General features: G+C 40.1%; 1 protein-coding gene across 1 annotated transcript in view; it reads right to left on the minus strand.

The window, feature by feature from the left end:
* pcdh11 (protocadherin 11) overlaps positions 1-21620 on the minus strand; it is a 123977-nt gene that overhangs the window by 36758 nt on the left and 65599 nt on the right. The window contains exons 5-6 of the mRNA XM_076739531.1: positions 11266-11301; positions 5704-5902 (exon numbers count right to left, since the gene is read on the minus strand). Coding sequence (XP_076595646.1) covers positions 5704-5902; positions 11266-11301 — 235 coding nt within the window. The remainder of the gene's footprint in view (positions 1-5703; positions 5903-11265; positions 11302-21620) is intronic.

The raw sequence follows: 21620 nt of genomic DNA on the forward strand, positions 1-21620 counted from the left end.
TGTTGCTTCATTTAGCTCTGTTGCAAGCCCACTGGGGCGGCTGTAAAAAGTTCTGGGAGCCAGAAGGCACAAAGGCTTTAATTTATTTATATGAGGGAGAATATATATCGCGAAGCAAACGGTGCAAATGATGTGAAAAATAAAGGAGTCTGAAGACGTTATCTTGTAGATTGTAGGATAACTGCAAGAAAAAGAATATGCTGCATTACCATTTTATGTGCAGCCTGAATTAAATATACAAGCAGCAGCCAGAATATCTCTGATAACATGACAATATGTGAGGTCATGATGTGAAATGAATGAGAAATGCCCCCCCCCCCCATCTTTCAGCAACCACCAGCAAGATGTATCCTCAAGCAAGGCACTTCATTCTTAATTACTTTAGTGAAGCTGCTCATTTGTCAGCAGCAGTAGACGATGAGATGGGCTGGCACAAGTAAAAGGTTGCCCTGGCAGCCCCTAAGTGTGTAAATGTGCAGAAGGGCATTTCTATCAAAGAGAACGTCTGCTCAGCTAACTTTACATGAATAGAAGTTGGGGGGAAAAAATCAAGCCTAACAGTCTTACAGCAGTTCATCATCTTTCTAACCTGTGGTCAGCCAATTATCCTGATCTTGCAACAATGTTGGACTTCTAACTCTCTGAACAAGGGTCCTCTTCTCTCTTGCATGTCAGCTTAGTCTTTCCCCCTGGTCGCTGATGACATTGTAACACTAATTACAGCTAATTGTTCTATGCTGAATGGATTTAGTCACATTGCAAATGATATGCCATTGGTCAGTGTCACAATGTTTCTACAGAAAAATTCAATGGGGAATGGAAATTTGCACAAATGAATGTAATTAAGAAGCACATTCATTACTTCTAATTGCATATGAGAACCCTCAAAGTGAAACTGAGATTGGACTCATATGAATAATTAATGCAGCTAACTGTACTGAACACTATGGCGTTGTTGCTGTCACATAATGATGTGCTAAAGTATTGGTATGAATGACAAAACCTAGCGTTGCAGTTTCGCACCAAGGCTGGTTGTAGAGTTCTCAATACAGCCATTTTTTTGTGCTTTCTCATGAAATCCTTTTATTCATGGGCAGATTGTGTCTAGACAGTTGAATTCCAATCTTTGTGCAAGCTTGGCATTGGCTGCTAGACATACAGGGTAGAGTCAGAGGTTTGAGAAGTATTAAAAATTCCCAGTGGTCCCAACGTGTTTGGCACTCTAGATCAAGTCAAGTGGCCTTTTCCAAAGACAAGAAAAAGGGCAGTTGAGAATCAGTCAACTGGAAACTCAGTCTGAAAGCTATTATGAAAATGTTGGAGCTACAGAAATCAAAGAGTTGAGAACCTAACCCCCACAAAGTATGAACTCAGCAAGCCTTTAATCAGATTATTTGTCTACTGGCATCAGGAATTCTATAATGTGCTATAAAAGCCTTAGACAGAAAATTGCACCAAGTGGGGGGAAAAAAAAAAAAAATTGATTGAAATCTGTTATTTGATGAAGAAATTCCCTTGTGTAAATAGTCTGTAGTTTTATAATATACCGTAAAGCATGTTTAAAACTATAATCTTATTATACTTGCAGTGTTTAAAAAGGATTGGCTTATCTTAATAGCAGATTTAGATCTTAGGCAGACAAGGTGTAAGCTGGTCATTTGAAAGCCATATGCCACAGATTAAGATACGGCACTATACTGTACAGCTTTTTCATGTTTCTTCCAGAGACTAATGCACTACTTCAAAACTGCCTTTAGTGAGCTGCCTCTAAGTGGGCAAAAGCGCAAGCTCTTAAATCCCTCAACTCCAACAACAGGAGAAAGAAATAAGTATATTACAAATCATCCAGAGAACAAAATTGCGTATTGTTTGAAAAATGTGAAGGATTTAGACTCAGGGATTTGTTCCCACTTTCCTGCACTTTGTCTGAGGGCTTAGCACCGTTCGCTGTTCGTGACATGATGATTCCCATCATTCAGCAAAAGCCTTTCAGGACATCATTAAAACGACATCAACGTAACAGCGCAGGCGGTCCAAAATTAATAAATGCGGAAAAAGAACACAGGATTTAATTATTCAATGTCAACAAAAGCTTAACTGATCACAAGTGCAGGAACATCACTAAGAACAAGGCCACAGATCATTACTGAACAACCACAGAATCCACAGGACACAATGTCTGTGCCAAGATGGGTCAAGAATTACATTTTCATCATCTGGATGCTTTTAGCTTTCCACGTAAAACAATGTTCTTAGTGATTCCAGGACACGCCAGTCACTTCTGATGTCTACAGTCGAAGGCAAACCTCTCTAACTGTGCTGAAAGCTGAGGAAGCCACTGCACTGAGTCACTATATGAGAGACCGTCATCTGAAGCAGCAGTGTGCATCTGTCTTATTTGAGGGAAGAGATGCATCGCATATCATTATGCATTCCTGTTTTTGATGTTTTGATGAACTGTTGCAATTTGGCCAAAAGGGACAGGTACGATTCATCATGCCTAATTGTTCCGGATGTGTCGTTCTGTAAAAGCCATCTGTCAGACGTACGGGGGCTGGACCTAAAAACACACATGCTAATGATATTAATTCACGGCTTTTATCTATTTGTCGAGACAGAGGAGGAAATATCAAAACCTTTGGAACAATGTGTGACAAAGGAGGTGACAGCAGAAGACTGATGGCGGGGTGGTGAAGTAAGCCTGGAGGGGGAAGCAAGAGCCCATAAAATGAACAGCCGCCTAACTCATAAATAATAGAAACATAAAATGTCATATGAACTTTATTTCAAGAGTGGGTGGTCTAATAAAGATGCAGGTTTAAAGACGAGTTGAGAAATTCATTGTCATAAGAAGGCCACATGGCTCGCCTTTGGCACAGACAATTATTCAGGGCAAGTTGACATTCAGGTCCAAGCTGAAGCACCTTTACAAAACAATACTGCGTTTGACTCCCGAAATTCTCTGTCTGCCTTCGCTTAAGTCTTTCAATCTCTGAGCTCTATTTCTTCCTCTTCACTTGGAGTCGTTCCATCTCCTCTCCCCTCTTTCCACTTTTCCTTGTTCTTACTGCTTTACAAATTGAGACGACATGATAAGAGATTGCCACCGCCATGCCAGCCTGGTGCTCATTGATAAAACCATATCTAATCCATCTTAGGCCCCCCTCTGTCACCAACGCACTCATCTCTGAGACGGTCAACATGCACAGGATCCATCTCTCTTTTTGAACTGAGTGGCACAGAGTCAGAGTTTATCTTTAAACTTCTGGAAGGATAAAATGGAGCCGGATGAGTCAGACGACTTCCACTCTGTCTGCAAATGATGTGAGAGTGTGTGTGCAAGTGTGTGTTAAATCAGCAGCATCTCAAAGCCGATGAAAGAAAAGTTTGGGGATTTTTACTGAAGGTGAGAATATATTGGGTTGAAGGCATATTCTTAATCAAATTATACAAATATTAAACATGAGATTCCTGTATTTCTCCTAACCAGCGAAGGCATGCAATAAATATCTGAATGCTGCATAGTTCTAGATATATTTCATGGGAAGAATATACATTATCATAAGATTAATCAAATCACTTCATATATGGTGTTTACACAACCTCAAATATGACCAGGTCTGCTAAGAATTACATTAGCTTTAATTTCATTTGGTGTGATAAGGTTACAACAGAGCACTTAAAGGGGGCTGTGTGGTCAGATAGGTAAAATGACTTTTCTAATATCAAACTACCTAAATTAGATTCCAGTATTACACTCTCAGTTATTCTCTTAACATTTTCACTCTGCTGTGATTTTTAATGCAGCAATTTGTAAAAGTACACATGCAGTTACTACATTAGCATGGCCTTCTATCTAAAGCTAATGCACCTCAACAAATATTACCCTGGAGGGAAAGTGGGTAATAAGTGCGGTATTTGAGTAAGTTTATGAAGTATGAGATGTTTATGTCACTGAATATTAATGAGATGATGAGCAATTGCCTCTGTATATGAATGAATCACATATATGAATCACTGCTGTCACCATAGTGAATACATTAAAGAGAACAGCTGGGGAAGGCGAGGTTTGATCATTAGATGTATGTGTTTATATGCGACTTCATACGCGTGCCTGGTGTACAGATGTGTGTGAGCGTGAGGGGATGTGCAGGTCAGCTGCTTAGGCTATCTTGTAAAAAAAGGAAAAAGATTTCTTGCTGTAACTTGCAATATCCTGTTATCAAAAATAGAACAATCACAAATGGGACGGACCTTTGCATGTAAATGAGCAGGAAGCCATCACCAGGATGTCACCCATCCTGTCTAACGTCTAACAAATGCATTCACAATCACACTCACACTGACACCCCGGCCCCGGACCTGTCAGCGCAGCTGCTGGGGAGGAAGATGCACCAAGGACTGTTGTCTCACTTACAGCTATGACACAATGGCTATACAGCACGTAGGTGTATGCAAGGCAATCTATTTCTACCTGTCCTGTTGATTTTCTCAGCTGGATATAAAAAAAAAAAAAAAAAAGACTTTTTTTTTTTATTTTTGACAGGCAACTCCGAGTATTGGCTAAAGCATTTCTGTCAGTGATACACAGGGGCCACAGGAGGAGTGAAGGTCTGCACTGAGCTGAGCCTCGATCCAGTCTGCAACATTTGATGCAGGCTTACCTTCAGAAAATAAAATCTGATGCACCAGGACCAGAATATCCAGCTTGAAGTCTGGTGGTGGTATGTGACAAGGACACATTGATAGGGGACTCAGAATAGCCTTGTTCATGTTAAGGTGCAGCAAAACCATTTCACCAGCAGCATCATTGGCATGCTGCTGGTGCTGCACGGGCTTTGGATCCACACACTACCACTGGTGGAAAAACCCAGGGTCCTCTGTGGTGCGTCTTAAGCACTCTTCTTCTTCCCCTCAGCCAGTTATTTGAGCAATAATTTTAAAAAATCTGTTGTATATGGATGAGGACGGAGTTGTGCATCCCTGCGTTCAGTGGAGCTTTTTATGGAGAACATCACTGGGCAGTAAGCCATGCAGTGACAGCTGTCTTGTGAATCATTTGAATAAATTCAGCAACAGAGTTCCAACTTCAGAGGTAAAATTTCCCTTATGGCATACAGCTTAGCGCTGGACAACATTTATAATATTCAGGCTTACAAAAATCATTGTCAATAATAAATGCACAATGGTGCAAGTTACACCCATAATATTATTCTGCGCTCCCATGACAATGGATTAACTGCTTGTTTTGATCAAATCCAGTTTAGTCGATTTTCAGTTTTAAATCTCAACATGAAAAACTGATAGACATGCTACATGGAGCAGGAGTTCATTTCCCTCTCAGCAGCTCAGCCCTCCTCCTTGGTTGACTTCCTGTGCCACAAACCCGTTGTCCTGCTTGTATATAAAGAATGACCTCACAAAAACAGCATGTACAGCAAAGCACGTTTTATGTGGAACTAGCTTGTTACCAGTTGTTAGACAGAAAATGGTCTCTTGTTAAGGGTTTGTGAGGCTGTGTTGTTGCTATGACAATCACAGCTGTAATCTCAGTAAAGGATTTCACCGTCTAAAAACACAGATGGCCACCTGTAAATTACAATGAGCAAAGTCCGCCACAGAAATCACCAGAAATGATAATAATGAAAAACCATAAATTAACAGATTCGCCTGCTGTCTGAGCAGAGGGAGTTCAGTACTCACTCGATTCAGGGTCTGAGTTTCCATCTCCCTCAGTGCGGCTGTTAGGTGATGTTTGCTCATAGTACTCCTCCTGGGGGAAGCTGAGGGGAAGAGGCTGGGCGGTGCTGGCCGTGCTGCTCGGCTCCGGGTCTCCCAGCCCGCTGTCACTGCAGCTCTCCTGGGAACCGTCTGGGAGATGGAACGTCACACGGCGCTGGGTCTAGAGCACACCAACAAACAAGAACTGTTAGAAATGCTTCCGATTCAAATGGATGTAAAGTGTAAAAAAATAACCCAAAACATTAAATTGTTTGCTGCAGTGACTCCACAATGGTGAAATGAGCTCCTCATTGACACCTAGACAGCAGAAACTCATCTGCCCTTGAACAAAAAAACAAAAAAACACTTGTAGTTATTATTGCTTTGGGTGAAAGTTTCAGCAGAATAAGAGTCAGCTATATAAATGTAATGTAAAAAATAAGTCTGAGAGCCACTACAGTCAATTATTGAACAAAATTTCATCAAATTTTAGCTACTCTAATCCTAAAAACTGCTTTTGCTCTTTTGTTGTTTCAGAATAAAGAGTTAGTTCATCCTAATATTGAAAAAAATGAATAAATAAAAGGTCCAGGTTTCTAGACCTCTTGGAGACTAATGGAGTTTTGTCCTGTTCACAGCATTGTACAATTACATCTCAAAGCAGTGTTAAGTTTGTGCTTGTCTGGGTAATCCATCAAACACAATGAACAGATTTTTCGCTGTGGAAGGTCCATTGAAATGTCAAGATGAACAAAGACGTCTCCTTCTGGAGCAAGCCAGCGTTGAATTCTTAAAAATATAATATTTCTATGCTTTGACAATTGAAATTTCTCCACCTCCATTGTACTGAGCTGAGGATCCACTCAGAGAGGGATATCTCAAAAGGCAGACTCCTATTTGGGTGAACTGACCAGCCTTGAGCCAAGTCTTAGTGAGTCACTAAACCGATGTAATCATCCATTCATAGTCTTTTTTTCTGTTTTCTTATCAAAACACTGACTCATTTAGCAGAAATATTTAAAATTGTGTCCTTAAAAAGTCTGTTCTTCCAGCACCTTGCTTTCAAAGTATCCTCTATTGGTATTCTTTCTGCTCCCAGAGAGAGTCTTGGCACACCACCACTGACAAACAAAGATTATTAATATCATCATGAGTGGTGACAACAATGCTCTTTTATGGGCGAATGAACACCGCAAGATGGCATTTACAAGGGAAATCTTTGCCTAATTGTATAAAGTGTTGTTACATTCTCAATACTGCATCCGTCATCTTTACCTGCATTTCATTGGAAAATATGCCAAAACTGCATCCCGTCACCAGGGGGGACTAATTGAAACAGTGACCTCATAACCCAAAAATGATTTCTGGTCTGTTGAGTCGACCGAATTACTTTTCAGATAATAAACTGACTATAAGATTTATATAATTGAGACTTCCCAGCCTGATAATAGATGGGATGTGTATTAGCAGGTTGAACTATGTCCTAGTTTTCCCTCTCACCCAGTTTAGACACAAAAGAAGTGGAAATGTGTGTGGAGGCTGAGACTTTGATTTGGAAAGTCTTGGGGATCACAGGAGTGTGGGCATTTTCTTCTGAAAGGTGCAGGCCTCTTTGATTTCTCTGGAGGTTTACAGAAGTTCATGTTGCGACCTTTCTTTAGAGCTAAAAAAGAAAACACGCTCTATGTAGTGCATGTTCGCAATTCCCTGACAAAACAAACCGCACAGTTACAGTCATTCATACAGTCATATTGTGAGGCGCACTGGGTAATCTGGACACATCGCTGATTAAATTTTTCACTCTCTTTTTCAATATATATATCTTTTGCTTTGAGTGTGACAACGAGAAAAATGAGGAGTGAGGAGATCAGACTTGGCTTTGAGGTAATATCTGTAAAACTGAGCATTGTCACAGTGATATATGCCGTAGCTTGAATTCATGTCTCCACATGATTCCCTGAATAACATCACACTGCATCACATTGTATAAGGGCATAAAACACATAAAACATAATTACGCCCTCAGCTTCGGTTATTGCGGTGAATTTTATTCCTCCCATTATTCAAACTGATAAGAGATTTTTTTTTTTTTTTTTTTTTCCAGAGCAAATACAACTGGAGCACATATGACTATCTTGATTTTCTTCATCACTATAGCAATAAAAGCAATATGCAAGTCCTGAATTAAAAACATCGTTAACATGTGCTCCTTTAAGCTCAGGAGGAGATGTCTCTGAGCAAACATGTTTTCCCTTCGCCACTATAGAGTGTAGATAAAGCACTTATTGTTCTTTGATAAGGCTAAATAAGGCTCGGAAAATAGGAGTGAGGGAGAGTGAAATAAAGTCTGGCGCTAATGAAGGACAAACTGCCAAAAAACAAGTGCACAAAAAGCTTCATTTAAAAACTATCAGAGAGGGTTGACTAACCTAAATCCACACAATTAGCACTCTGAAAGCACAACTGAGTGGTTTTCAATATTGTGGTGTTGAAACAGCTAGCTAAATATTCTATTTACTTGATTCATCTAGATCCCGAGGCCACAAATCACTGCGTGTGACTGTTTGTGTGAGTGCATGCTAGTAAGAAAAAGACAGATAAGACATGAGGAGAAAAGGAGCAGGGAAAAGTCCATGCAGCCAGAGAGCAGGAGCACGCACGCAACCTTCAACTCATGTGAGAGATAACTGCTCAGAAAGAAAAGCTTTTCGCTGCTGTTGTTTCTATTAGGAAAATAAGAAAGAAAACATGCGCTGCACTAATTTCTTAATCACATAAAAATATATGATGCGCGACTCTTTAGGATTAATCCTGCTTTTTTTTTCTGCATGTGTTGTCACATCTTCTGCTGCCAAATGATGAGGAGTATTTCTAAAGTTCTATATAGGAGGAAATGTTTTTCCCCCTCTCCTCTATTCATCTCCTAAGACAGAGAAGAGACGAATACCTTGTTGGCAAAATCATATAGTTCCATGTGCCATGTTTGCCCACGCTTTCAAGTCGTCTAAATGTCTACTTGTTCTCAAACAGTGTTGGCAGCTGTTTCTCAAATTACTGGAGGATGCACGCAAAAGCAAAGTCCAGGTTCCAGCGAAAGAAAGAGCCCACTTATGGAGGGTTGGCAGCTCTACAAAAAGCATGCTTCTTCTCCACATGACTCTAATTATTGGAAACTTGCTCCAACAATGGCATCCAAAATCTATTAGAACAAACAGCTGTCTGTGACAATTAGGACACAGTCATTTTGCATAAGGGAGTGTCTTCATTTTTAGTGCTGCTGTTTATCCAAGCCCATTCAAGTTTGTGCCAGATGTTACGAAAAGCCTAATTTGATTTCACGATGCACTCACTGCTAAGTTGTTTAGAGCTACAATATTAATTACAATTAAATACCATTAATGAGTCTTAAATAAATAAAAGTTTGCTCTCAGTGGTAATGACTCATGTGAATATAACATTAATGTTGAAAGACAAACATGACAAACAGAAAACAAACATTCACAGAGGAGTCAAGGTGAGTGTTTTGCTAGGCATTATCACTTATTTAAAGAAGCTGCCAGAAATCCATAAAGCAAAGACAAGCTGCGGTAAGAGATATCAAGACCAAACAAAGCCCGTTCAGCCAGATAAAACACTGCCTTGAGAAGTATGTACACAGAGATAAAATGAACAGGAGAGATGCATGCCAAGTTCTACCATATAACAAGCCAGCCAATCCAAAACCCTCCCTCTGGTAACCACCCAGACAATAGGCGTGTGGGGCCGGATTCACGGGTTACCGGATTAGAAGTCCGTTATATTTAGATATAGAGGAGGAGAGGCCAAGTGGCTGCAACCTTGTCCTTTAGTAAGCCCCATCTCTTTGAGTTTTATTATTTTATATACTTGTTCACCAACTAACACTCTCTGGAAGCAGCATAAGAAGTCAGCGCTGCACAGAGAAGGACTTGGCTGACAACCACCTCACTTTGAGTGATAAACAGGGACCACTTAGGAGTGAATCAGGGGAGACTGGCTCTGCCATTTCAGATAAGGATCAGCTTGCGGGCACACCTAGACCTGCATAAATCTCTTCAGAGGAGATGGTGATTTGTCAAGTCGCGCATGTCTTATGTGGAGCGGGGGAAAAAATAAAAAAAACAACCGCAATGGCAAGGTATTTATCCAAAAAAACGCAGCCTTGCTTGTCCCTATTCAGCTTTACGTCAAGATCGTGGACCATCTGCTTTTACTTTGCCGGGTGTGTCCTTTCTTTTTGTACATGCTGTTCCAGCGCTGCCTTTTATGTGTGAGGTGATATGCCACTGTGTGCGAGATGATGAGTTAGCGGGAACATGCAAGAAGGAGGTGATTCTAGCAAGTGGGTTGAGAGATTACTGGGTGATTTTTGACAAATCAAACAAATTTTTTTACAAATTTCATCTGTTACTGAGTCATCTGCTGTGATGATCTTCTCTGTGCAACATCAACTATGGCAGCATTGGTAATATCCCCCCAGTCCAGACTCTTACACTGAACTGTGATCAAACACTTGTGAGCCCTCAAAAACATTAACAATGTGTAGTCAAATGTCACCAACTTAATGGCTTTGATATGAATAAGCAACAGATACAGTATGTGCCAGTTGTGAAGCTGAAGTTAGGACTAAACACACAAGCTGTGATGTGCAGGATTTCATAGCAACAACGTTCTCGGCTGAAAGTGAAATAGTTTGAGGAGCATGTTCTTGTGCAATGTGCAGAGAGTGCTCTGACGGTCTTGCTCTCATTGACCAAAGACGAGTGAACTGTGCGCCTGGATGCTGCAGACACGAACCAGAAGATGGAGAGAGTAACCGAAACACTGAAAGGGAAAAAGAGGCCATGACGGTCAAGATGCAAAACAAAACAACTGGATTTAATGGTAAACTGTGTTTTTTTTTTGTGATATGCCCTTGAGCTCAGAGGAATGTTTCAGTTAAACATGGAAGAGTACACATAATTGAAAGTAAAGGCATTTTCATATCACTCTCAGCCAAACCTTACAGTACAGCTGCCTTGGCAAGAGAAAGAAATTCATTTAGATGGATGAGAGGAAGCTTTAGATTCTTGCAGCGTGTTCATCTTAATGGAAAAATGTTAAGTTTGAGAAAACATTTCTATTGCTATTCCAATAAAATACTACACATTTTGAAGAAAAATAAATACTGTGTGACCAAAAAAAAGCCCACAACTTTTCACTCGCATTCATGTAACAGTAAGATTACAACAGTAACAAATTTTACAGAACAAAATGTTGCTATTGGAAGAAAACTTCACATCTTTTCATCACTTTAATTCTATTAACATTTAACCCACAGGACCATTCAACTGAACTCAAGGGATTTCCAGATGCCGACAACATTTTCTTGCAAGAAAGATTGCAAGTCACATGCAGATTTATTGTAGGTGTAACCTTTCTAAAATATAGAGATAAGGGGAAAAAAAAAAAAAAAAAAAAGCATAGTATCATGCTCTGTGTATGCACATGCAAGGAAGAGCAGAGAACAAAGAGTGTAAGACTTACATTCACAGAGGTTATCTTGCCGAGCTGACAGGCCTCCTGCAAAGAAGGAACAATCACATCATTGTCTGACTATAACTCTACAGGGGATTTACTATGGAACTGGATATTTGGAGCACATAAAGCAATATGCATGAGGAGCCTTCCATCCTTCTTACAGTCAGTCAGAGTTCACAATTGACACCCTCATAGATTTGTGTGTTTAAAATCTTTTTTTTTTTTTTTTTTTTTTTTTTTTTTAAAAAAAAAGCTGGGATTGAGATTTAGGATACATATTGATTTCCTCCTTAGATGCAGAGTAAAGCAAATTTCTGAGCTCAGTTGGCACGCCAGCAAACCGGGCTGCAGAGTACACACCCTCTCCCCAGAAATGTAAAGAATAGGGCAAACCTGACATCCTGACAACACAAGCCATACAACTGACACTTTGATAAAGATGTTTTCTCTGCATGTCAGGGAGGAAAGTGAACAGAATATCAAATGAAGCATCAAAAATTAACAATAAACAGCGACAAGCTTCTAAATTGGGAACAAAAGACACCCGCAAGCCTGCAAAATAGCATCCTCTCTCTGGGGACTGAGATAACTCACAGAGAGATAAGAGTATTTAATTTTTAATCACCAATTTTGTTTTCTTTGTACTGTGTATAATAATCTGAGTACATGACTTGATTTGCAAAGAAAATAGAATAAATCTGGCAGTGAGGAGGCACTTAGACAGGGGAGAAGCAGGGAGGACTGCTGGGGTGGAACGGTGAAACAATGAACAGGAAACAAGTTCATGTCAACAGATTATCCTGCCATAATTGTTCACCAAGGGATGCTCCTACTGACTGAGCGATAGAGCAGCACACCCAAAGCTATTCATCAACAACAAAATGGAGCTTCATAGTGGACAACTAAACTAAATCAAAAAGTAAGGTTTCCAAACTTCTGACAAATAGCTGCTTGGCACAGTAAAATAATTGTCTTGTGTAATATTGATAAGTGAAGTTTGTTTGGAGGCTTATTGAAGACGTTTATGCGGGTAACCATTAAATTACCTGCTTTGACATGAAGTAGGTAGTTACACGAAATAAAGTCAAGCGTACTGTGTTTGGTTGACTACATTTTCTATGAATAATATCAACATTATGTCCATAGTTTGTATATATGGTGAGTTAGATTTTTACTGTTGTAGCCATTACAGCACTCTGCTATAATGCCAGCATCTTTGAATATTAAAGTGATCACTTTACTAAATCACCAGTAATTATCAACAGATTCAGCAGTTCTCCTCATGAAGCATTTTAACGTGTTTCAGCCAATTGTTCTGTTTTATGGACAGCGACTTCACTGTTTTGGCCCTTTCCAGCATCAGCAGGCAGCGGTTTTCAGCAAAAAGGCTCAGATAAACTCCCAACCCAAGCAGTAACCAATGGCAAACAATGTCAGTGACCAGCTGAACATGGAGCCAATTAGTCGGTGGAGACCAAAACGGAGCTCAGATTAAGGTAAATGTTGGACTTACATGAACACGGAATGACACGAGTCCCACTGAATGGCAGTCTTGCTTTGTTGTGCTTGATATGTAGATTGGCGACAGCTTGCTAAAATGTTTGCAATAACAATGCACAAACTGCCTGCAGACGAATTCTAACGCTGTGTTCTAAACATGGAGCCATATAGAGGTCATGTCTAAACAGATCTTCTAATTCATATTGTGCCTATTACTACACCAGACTGTCATTATAGCTTGAACTGCTATAGCACCTCTACAAATGAATTAATGAGAATAAGCAAAGTAGAATGTTGCTTTCTTTCTTTTTAAACAAATGTAATTGAAAAATAGATGTTTCTCTCTCTTTTTTTTCTTGTCTTTTTTGCATATTTGAGCACACTGACATTTGTCAGGTCTGTTTGAGGAGATGCTCATTTGCATCCACTGACTGGTCATTTAAAGTAGGATTTTACTCAAGACTGCCATCAGACAGTTGTTTCTTCTCCAAGTAATGTTTTATTCAACATCTCGTGACACAGACTTCAAGTTAGAGACCTTGCCAACCAATTAAATATATGATAATGTACATGAGGGATCTGAGAAGGTGACCTATGGTTGTCTCATATTTAGATGACATTCAAAACAGTAGTTTTACATGTGATTGCTGAAGACCATAAAGTGAGTTTTCTCTTCTTTTTTTCCCTCCTCAGTATGGATTGGTCAGTGACCTTCTCTCTGTATGAACGCCTCTCAAACTAGCGGTTTCAAAGCACCCACATGCAAGCCTGGGAGAGAGTTATGCTTAAGATAAGTGCATTTGTTGGTGAACCACATCAAAGTACAGAGGGATGTCTTAGCGAGCAAAGGCAGCGGAGCTCGAACTGAGCCTTTGATCACCCCAGGCACTGTGATCATTAAAATATTGGATAAATAATTGATTAAAAACACCAGACCTTATTGTGCTCTGTTTCTGTATCCAAACGTATCCCAATTTTGAAACACAGTAGCTGCACAATGAATGAATATCAAATGTAGGTGCAAATGAAAGAAACATATAGTGCATATTCTATCATTGCATGGCATGCTTTGGCAAAATGTATGCAAATAATTCAATTTGGCATTGTTGTAATGTGTAAGACACATTCTGACTACAGTGCAGTCTTTTGAGTTCCCTGGAGTTCCAGTTTGAACTGGAGACAAGTTGACGTGCTGCAACAACCATTTTTCGCCAATGAGGGTCTGAGCTATGGCATGGCAGGCTGGCGCAGAAGTAGAGCGACTGGGTAATAATCAAAAGTCATAGACAGACGGTAGGTGAGAGTGCGTTCCAGCTGTGCGTACGTGACTTGAGAGAAGCTAATGTTACATTTACAATGCAAGAGAAAGCCGAGCCCACTGTGTGCATACCAGGGACATTAAAAGGAAAATTTTCCACCAGCACTTGTGCATAGGACAGTAAATCAATCTCCCCCAGTACATATACATTTACATTTAGAGTATAAAAATGAATCTAAATTAATCAAGATTTATTCCTGTTCCAATTTACAACACTGGACCAAAGAGTTCTTCATTCATCACTGTACATACCCCTCAGGATTAAAAGAAATCCTTGTTTTGTGTCATTTTAGTCATCTTAGAGGTGTGTGGCTGCAGTAATCCTGTAAAATAAAGGGCTGAGCAACCAGCACATCTCTCAATAAGTATTTGTCACAGGTGGTGAGGAGGCAACAGCAAACCTACTTACTGTCTGTGACTGACAATTCTTGTGGAGCTGTTTCAGCCAATGCAAAGTTCATGATGTGAAGCCCTTGTTTCATCAGAATTCAAGCAGAATTGGAAAACACAGCTGCCAGCCGCTATACATAAAACTAATCTAACTTTGTTGTACCCAAACAAAAATAGCCAGGGGTGCTGTTTCCAGAGACAAACATCTTTAAACACACAGCCAATCAAATAAGTACCTCTGGATTTCCAAGGTCTTGTTTTTCCAGTTACTTTGATCATATTTCCTCCTGATTTCCATGAGCTTGATGACACAGAGGTCTGTCAACATGAGATTACGAAGAAATAACAATCAACTTCATATTCCTTGTTCTCATTTTCAGCAATTACCATGGCTGGTGTCAAAATGATCCGATGGCTTCACAAGGACATAATTCACTATATTAGAATCATAAAGTCTGTGTTTAACCACTTTTCATATGCCCTAACTGAACTGGCTGACCTCTGCAATCTGTCGGCAATAGAACACTATCGCAAGACAAAGCTTTGCGGAGTTTTTCCCCATTAGCAGTAAGTTCAAAGTTAGAAAAAAAGGGCGCCCCCAGATGCCTTGTTGCAGTTTGTGAAAATAATTTAAAGGGTGTATGATGTGATAACTTCAAGCTACGCTGACAACCTTAAAACCCCCTATCCCTCCGGTCCCCACGCACCTAATAGTTTAACACTAATGAGATCTGCTGCTCCCATCTCTACAGCCTCCACACATTACAGTTTATTTCGTCGCGTAAATACCTTTGAAGGTGGTGAGAAGCACAGAGTGAGACAGAGAGACAGGAAGCGTGCTAGCTAGCCACAGTCTCTTGAGCTGCCAAAGCTCGCCCCTGCGTATTTCACATTTGTTCTGACTCTGGCTCAGGGGTTCACTGGTGAGGCTCACTATAGTGTTCTGCTGTTCTATTCAGCTAGTCTCTCTACATGAAGTCTGTGAAAATAATGGTCGAGAAGGACTTGTCAGGACTGCTCGGTATTCCTGAAATGTCAGGGCAGTGCCACAGTCCACAACTATTCAGAGAGTACTGCTGGGGAGTGCTTATCCCCACGGATGAGATGGATGAGGCTGAATTCATCAGTAAGAGAAAAATGACAGCTTTGTCAGGTGGCCGTGTCACAATTATACACATGCAGACATATGCACGAATAATACAAATATTCACAGTGGAAAACTTGGACATGCGCGCCATCTGCTCGCATGTGCAGGCACGAGAGACGCTGACGTCTCCGCCAAGAAACAGTGGGCAGAGTTCAAGTTTACATCCCTTGTATTTCTGGCGAACGCAGCATGTCTTAGACAGCGTGATAAAACTGTTGCAAACAAAACACCTCCTCATCAAAGGGGGCTAATAAAGTCTTCAATATACTTAAGTGTAGCCTTAGATAAATAGAATCCCCATTTCCCTCTGCATTGGTGTTCAGTTGTCCAATGTGTATTGATGTACTTATTGACATTCAATAAAGGGAAACCCTCTCAGCAGACCACATAGAGTGGTGTAAATCCAGTACACTTCTTGAGTGCGCACAGGAGCAACTTTCCTTTCACACAATTACTAGACAGCAATAATGTCACAGTGTGTTCGAACCAATTTTGATTTACAAGTGGACAACATGTTGCCTTTTCATCAGCTTATTATTATTAAGTGGTCTGTATATGTGTGTTTCCCCTGGACAATCCCCCCTCTTGCTTCACTCTTAGTGAGGTATTGATCCTCCCAGTGTACCAGCCCCTCCTGATTTCATTAGGCTAGCTGCTGTTAATTACTCCACACTCTAACCTTTTGCTGTTTCATTTGGACCGACAAATTGGGTGAATTAAAAAAAGGGAGGTAGGAAGTGGAAAATAAAGAAGGGGAGGTGGATTGGGGGCGCTTCATAGCAGCTGTGGTGGTGGACCTCCTCCCTCTCTGTGGCACTTGTGTCAGAATCCCAGGCGGCGTAATAATTAAAAAAAGTTCATCAATGTTCTCCTTGCTCATCAAATTATGCAGAAGGAGGCTACTCCAGTAATTGTTGCAGAGGATTCATTTACGAAAACCATACCAGCAGGATCTAGTAAGGTTGTCTGGGGAGTTGAAGAATTGTGCCTTTTTCACTTCTCTATGTATTTGTAAAAGGTTTTCGCAGCTTCAAGCAGGCTCATCATTAAAACACATTTTATTCATTTATGCATATTTACTTCCAAGGATCATGTGACAGACACAGCTAACTTCTGGATGTTGTTTTACACCCCTCTTCACTGACACACCAATTTGTCTTCTTAGTGAAGGTATTAAAAGAGTATGATATGACACATAGCTGCAAAGTTATAATTAGACCTCATTTAATACCTTATGTCATGAGATTACATGCGCAGTGCATGGCATCTAAAGCATACTTAAATCACAGGGGAATGTAATTGATTAACCATGTGAGACTGGGAACCAGATGATGAGGATGATGCTCTAAATCCATGCTAAATCAATATAGCCACTTCCTACACATCAAGGGATTATTGAGAGAAATTACTACCAGCTGTAATTGCTGACTTACAACACATCAGATAATTTCTGGCTCGGTGCATCAGTGTGTTTATGCGTACGAGTGAACTGAAAACATGTCACCCAGACTGCTTTAAGTAATCACCTGCTTTAAAGTGGGACAATGTTTCGACATGGGTACATTACCAACCAAGCGAGTGACATTTATAGGATCTTTTGGATCCTTAATATGAGAGATGCCCTTTCCTCAAGGTTGAGTACATTCTAGTTGAAAAGATTCTACATGATGCAGAAGGAGCCATTCAGAGTACTCCCTTTGGCTGAGATAATAACTTCATCATAATTAGCTTGTGGTGCTCAGGAGTGTTGAATTGTCGGTTGCAGTGGGATCTGGGCTGATTTATTGCTTGATTTAATTACGTATCAAAATTCAATTAGACATGCTTTCAACCAAATTCAAAGTGAGTTTTGTCAAGCTGTCCCTTGAAATCAGGCGCGGCTTGAAGGACATCCTTCATAATGTGGTGACATCTAACTTAATAATTATCTCTTACCAAAAATCATTCATGTGCTAAAAGATGATGGAAAAAAAAAAAAAAAAAACACGACAAAAATGCCATGCCAGTTTTAGAGATGTGCTTTTTTACTCTTCTGTTTCTTGTTTCACATCTCAACTGACATCAAACGGCATCAAATAGTGTGAAACAGACCTTGATTCAGTGGTGATGTGAAGAGGGTTGCAGGTACTTCACCAAGTGAAGATACATGACAAAATGCTCTTTGAGGTTGACTAAGGCTGAGGAAGTGTCTGGCTTTCTTTACCCACATCACTCACTGCCTGCTCGCCCCCTTTTGCTCCAGACTACACTAGGGAAAAAGGGGAGCTGTTTTGAATAAGTGTCACACCAGCCTCCAAGAGCTACATTGATCTTTACTACTATGCAAATTCAGGATGTCATGGTGTCTATGCTAAGAAGCCAAGGAGGGGAAGGAATATTTCAGCCGGAGGTCTCTGACTGAAGTGTAGTCCTTTACCAGTATTGTAAATACACTCATTGACAATTTTATTAGGTACACCTTGGTATTACTGCGCAGGCCGCTCTTTGACCCTCAGAACAACCAGAATCTTTTTGAGGCACTGATTCAACAAGGTGTCAGAAATGTTCCATAGGGATTTTGATCTATACCGACTTGACAGCATAGTCTTTGCAGTTTTTCAGCTGTGCGAATGCTGTGAACATCCCACTTCACCTCATCCCAAAAGTGTTTTATTAGCCTGTGATCTGGGAGCTGTGCAGACCATTGGAGTAAAGTAAAGTAATTTCCTGGAACCATCTAGAGACAATGACACATTATCTTGCCAGAAAATCCTCTCGAAAAAACGGTACACTGTCAATATGAAAGGTTGCACCTGGTCAGCAACATTGTGGGCTGTATGTATGAAAATATAATAAATACAGCAGGTACTGGCAGAGAAAAGGCATTTTTCTGCTTTCAGTCAAGCTCTTATTTGTTCCCTACAATATCAAGTATTATGCAGAATGAATACTTGGCTCTTCCTTATCACCAGCACACCCTAGGTATGGTCACCTCGGCTAATGTTGTAGCATGCTAGCTTTTTACTTTTTGCTCGTTGCTATGTCTTACATCTATACAAAAATATTGTATTTACTGTTACAACACATAACTAAACAGCTACTGCACTTTTTTTAGAATATGCCGCTGTCCTATTATTTCTAGCACTGACGCCTGTTGACAGACAAAAGCATAATTGTCATTCTCAGATTCACTCTCTGAATTAGCATATCCCACCTACTGCACCTTTACTTGACTTGATTCTTCCTATGTTCGGTGATAGCGCGCCAGCTGTAGCTGTCACAGTGGATGGTGATAATCCTGTTGATGCGTAACAATATCCAGAACTTTACAAGTGACAGTCTCTGCAGTATAAATACAGTAACACATTTCCTGTTCAGCCGTAGCAGGACACAGTGGGGAAATCAAGTGAAACAACATAAAAAAAGACTTGAATCAAACGCAGCACTACATGCTCACTTTGAATACTGTGTTACAGTTCATATGTTTGTGGTCTTGTTTGTTTGCATCTTGTGGAAATGAAGACCGATGGGATGGGATGGACAGGAAGAATGTAAGAGCCCTAGAAACAGTACATTCACTAGACCCTTGTGCATTAAAATATTCTAGACAATGTTACACTTACTATTTGCTGACAAAACACTTAGCTACACCCACAAGCTTTCTATACATGGTTTGCCGCAGGAGCAGAAAGGAGGATTTCTGGAGGTTTTGACGTCCATGCTACTCGGTCACGTTACAGATGATTTGACTTGGGGTGCATCGTTTTTTTTATTGCACTGCTAATCATTTCTGCTGCCATTAGAGCTGAATGAGTAATCCGTTAAGTATGCTGTGGTTTGAAGAATATGTGATATTTATGGGCCTAATTGTGCCAAGAAAAACATTGCCCACCACATTATCGCAGTAACCTCAAGAACAAGGGATAGATCCATGGACTTTAAATTCAGTTCTGATGGTCTGCATGTTGCAACACAAGCAAGGCTTTGTAAGAAAAGTAAAGCGTTGTACACTCTTTACAGATTCAGTTTTGATGATCACACTCCTACACTGAAGCTTCAGTAATATGTCACAGTGTACAGACTTCCACACTGACCAACAACTGCACTCAATTAGACGCCTTGAAGGAGAATCAGTAAAGACTGGGTTGCAGATGTTGGTAACACACGTTGAGCCTACAGGTTTAGCTGGACAGTAAGTGAACCTCTCAACCCTGTTTGCATGTTCTGCCAGCTTGCATAGTGAGTCACAAAGGCTTGACTCACTGTCTGGAGGAGTGAGATGCATTAATGGTGGTGTGCGTGTAATAAAGTGGCCATTAAGTGTACTGTCAAAGAGGAAACATGGTGGAAAAGAGACTGGAAAGCCCCTTGATGTGTCAAAACTTCAGTTTATCAAGAGTTTCCAGTAATGTGAATTGTTCATCTGTTTGATCTCCCTCCCATTGAAACGCCTGACAGTTCTCTTCATTGAGGCTGGCAGAGGCATTGTCCATAGATTGTGATGTGCAGTGACATACAGTATCACAGGCTCATGTTTGAAGCAAAGCGCCACAGTCACTGTCATTCACTGACAAACATGAAGCGTGGTGATGATACTGATTAATGATTTTCAGAACATTTATGGAAACAATCTCCTGAAAACTGGGAGTTTCTTCTGACTCACGTTTAAAAACACGACTGATAGCCAAATGGGTAGCTGTAATGTCATTCAGTTCATTTCATCTAGCTTTCACAATGTATTCACTGTCATTCTTCACACACTAACACGAGCATAAGGATTTCACAAAGAAGCTTGTGGAACATTAAAAATCCAAGTGACTGTGGTCTTGTTATAAATTTCAATGAGAACCTCAGAACAAGAAGTGATAATACTTTATTAATGTCTCTAAGAATAATAGCCTTCTCCCTGCTGAGTGTTGACAGGTCTCACTTAAAAAGAGACTGCATTTATGCCTATTCCAGTTATACGTAATCTGATCACTACACAGACATCAGGTTTTTTTTTCTTAAGATATCAAATTTATCAGACATAATGCATTTTTGCACGTCTGGGATGTGTGTACAACAACTGACTTTGAGTTGCAAATCAAACAATGTTATCATTGCTGTTATCTGCAGAGTGAATCTCATCCTCAACTTCTGAAGATGTTAGTGTATCTCAGAATAAAGACAATCATCTTTTAAATGCCCACTTAAATAAATCATCATACAGCTTTTGCTGTTTGATTGCAATTGACAGCAATTGTAGCCATGACTAAATGAAGGGAATGTTTCTCAGATGAAGCAGCTTACACAAGTTCAGTACAACTGAGAGACTACACTATAATAGTCCAGCAATACTGATTATCAATTTCTTCAACAGTAACTCATGACACCCAGGCATATTTTTATTGTTCTACCAGTGAAATGGTGATAAAAGCTGAAGAACGGGCAGCAAAACAAGCCAACACGACTGTTTAAAGAAGGTGGCTGGACCTAAGTTGCTATTTAGATACAGTCACATTCACTGCATCCAGAACACAAGAACTATTGTGACCACTGCTGCTACCGATAAAAAATTAACAGTCAACATACTCAATATTTAGGAATATATGGGACTGTGCCTCTCCCACCATCTCCAGTGAGACCATTGCCAAGTTCATGAATATTTTCTTTGGTATTAATGTGAAAGCCAAGCAAGACAATAACTTAGTCTGTGGTTGCAGAGAATCCTTGTCTACATTAAATCTATATATATATGCAAAACGATGGCAGTTGTTGGAATTGGAGCATTTTTGAACACATAGTAAAAAGGCAGTACGATTAAATACTGGGTCAGGACATCATTTTCCCATCTATATTCCCTAATGGTGACTTGTACTATGTACAGCATACATTTTATTAAATATTTTTCCTCAACTGACAACTTCTTTCCAATATGTAGTGTAACTGTCAGCTCTTGAGAAGGAACACAGACAATCCTTCTTGCAACACCAGTGGCACAGTCTTGGTAAAACATTGATAAAGCACAGAGACAAGGCTCACAGT

The sequence above is a fragment of the Chaetodon auriga genome, chromosome 9 (genome assembly GCF_051107435.1).
Source record: "Chaetodon auriga isolate fChaAug3 chromosome 9, fChaAug3.hap1, whole genome shotgun sequence".
NCBI lineage: Eukaryota > Metazoa > Chordata > Actinopteri > Chaetodontiformes > Chaetodontidae > Chaetodon > Chaetodon auriga.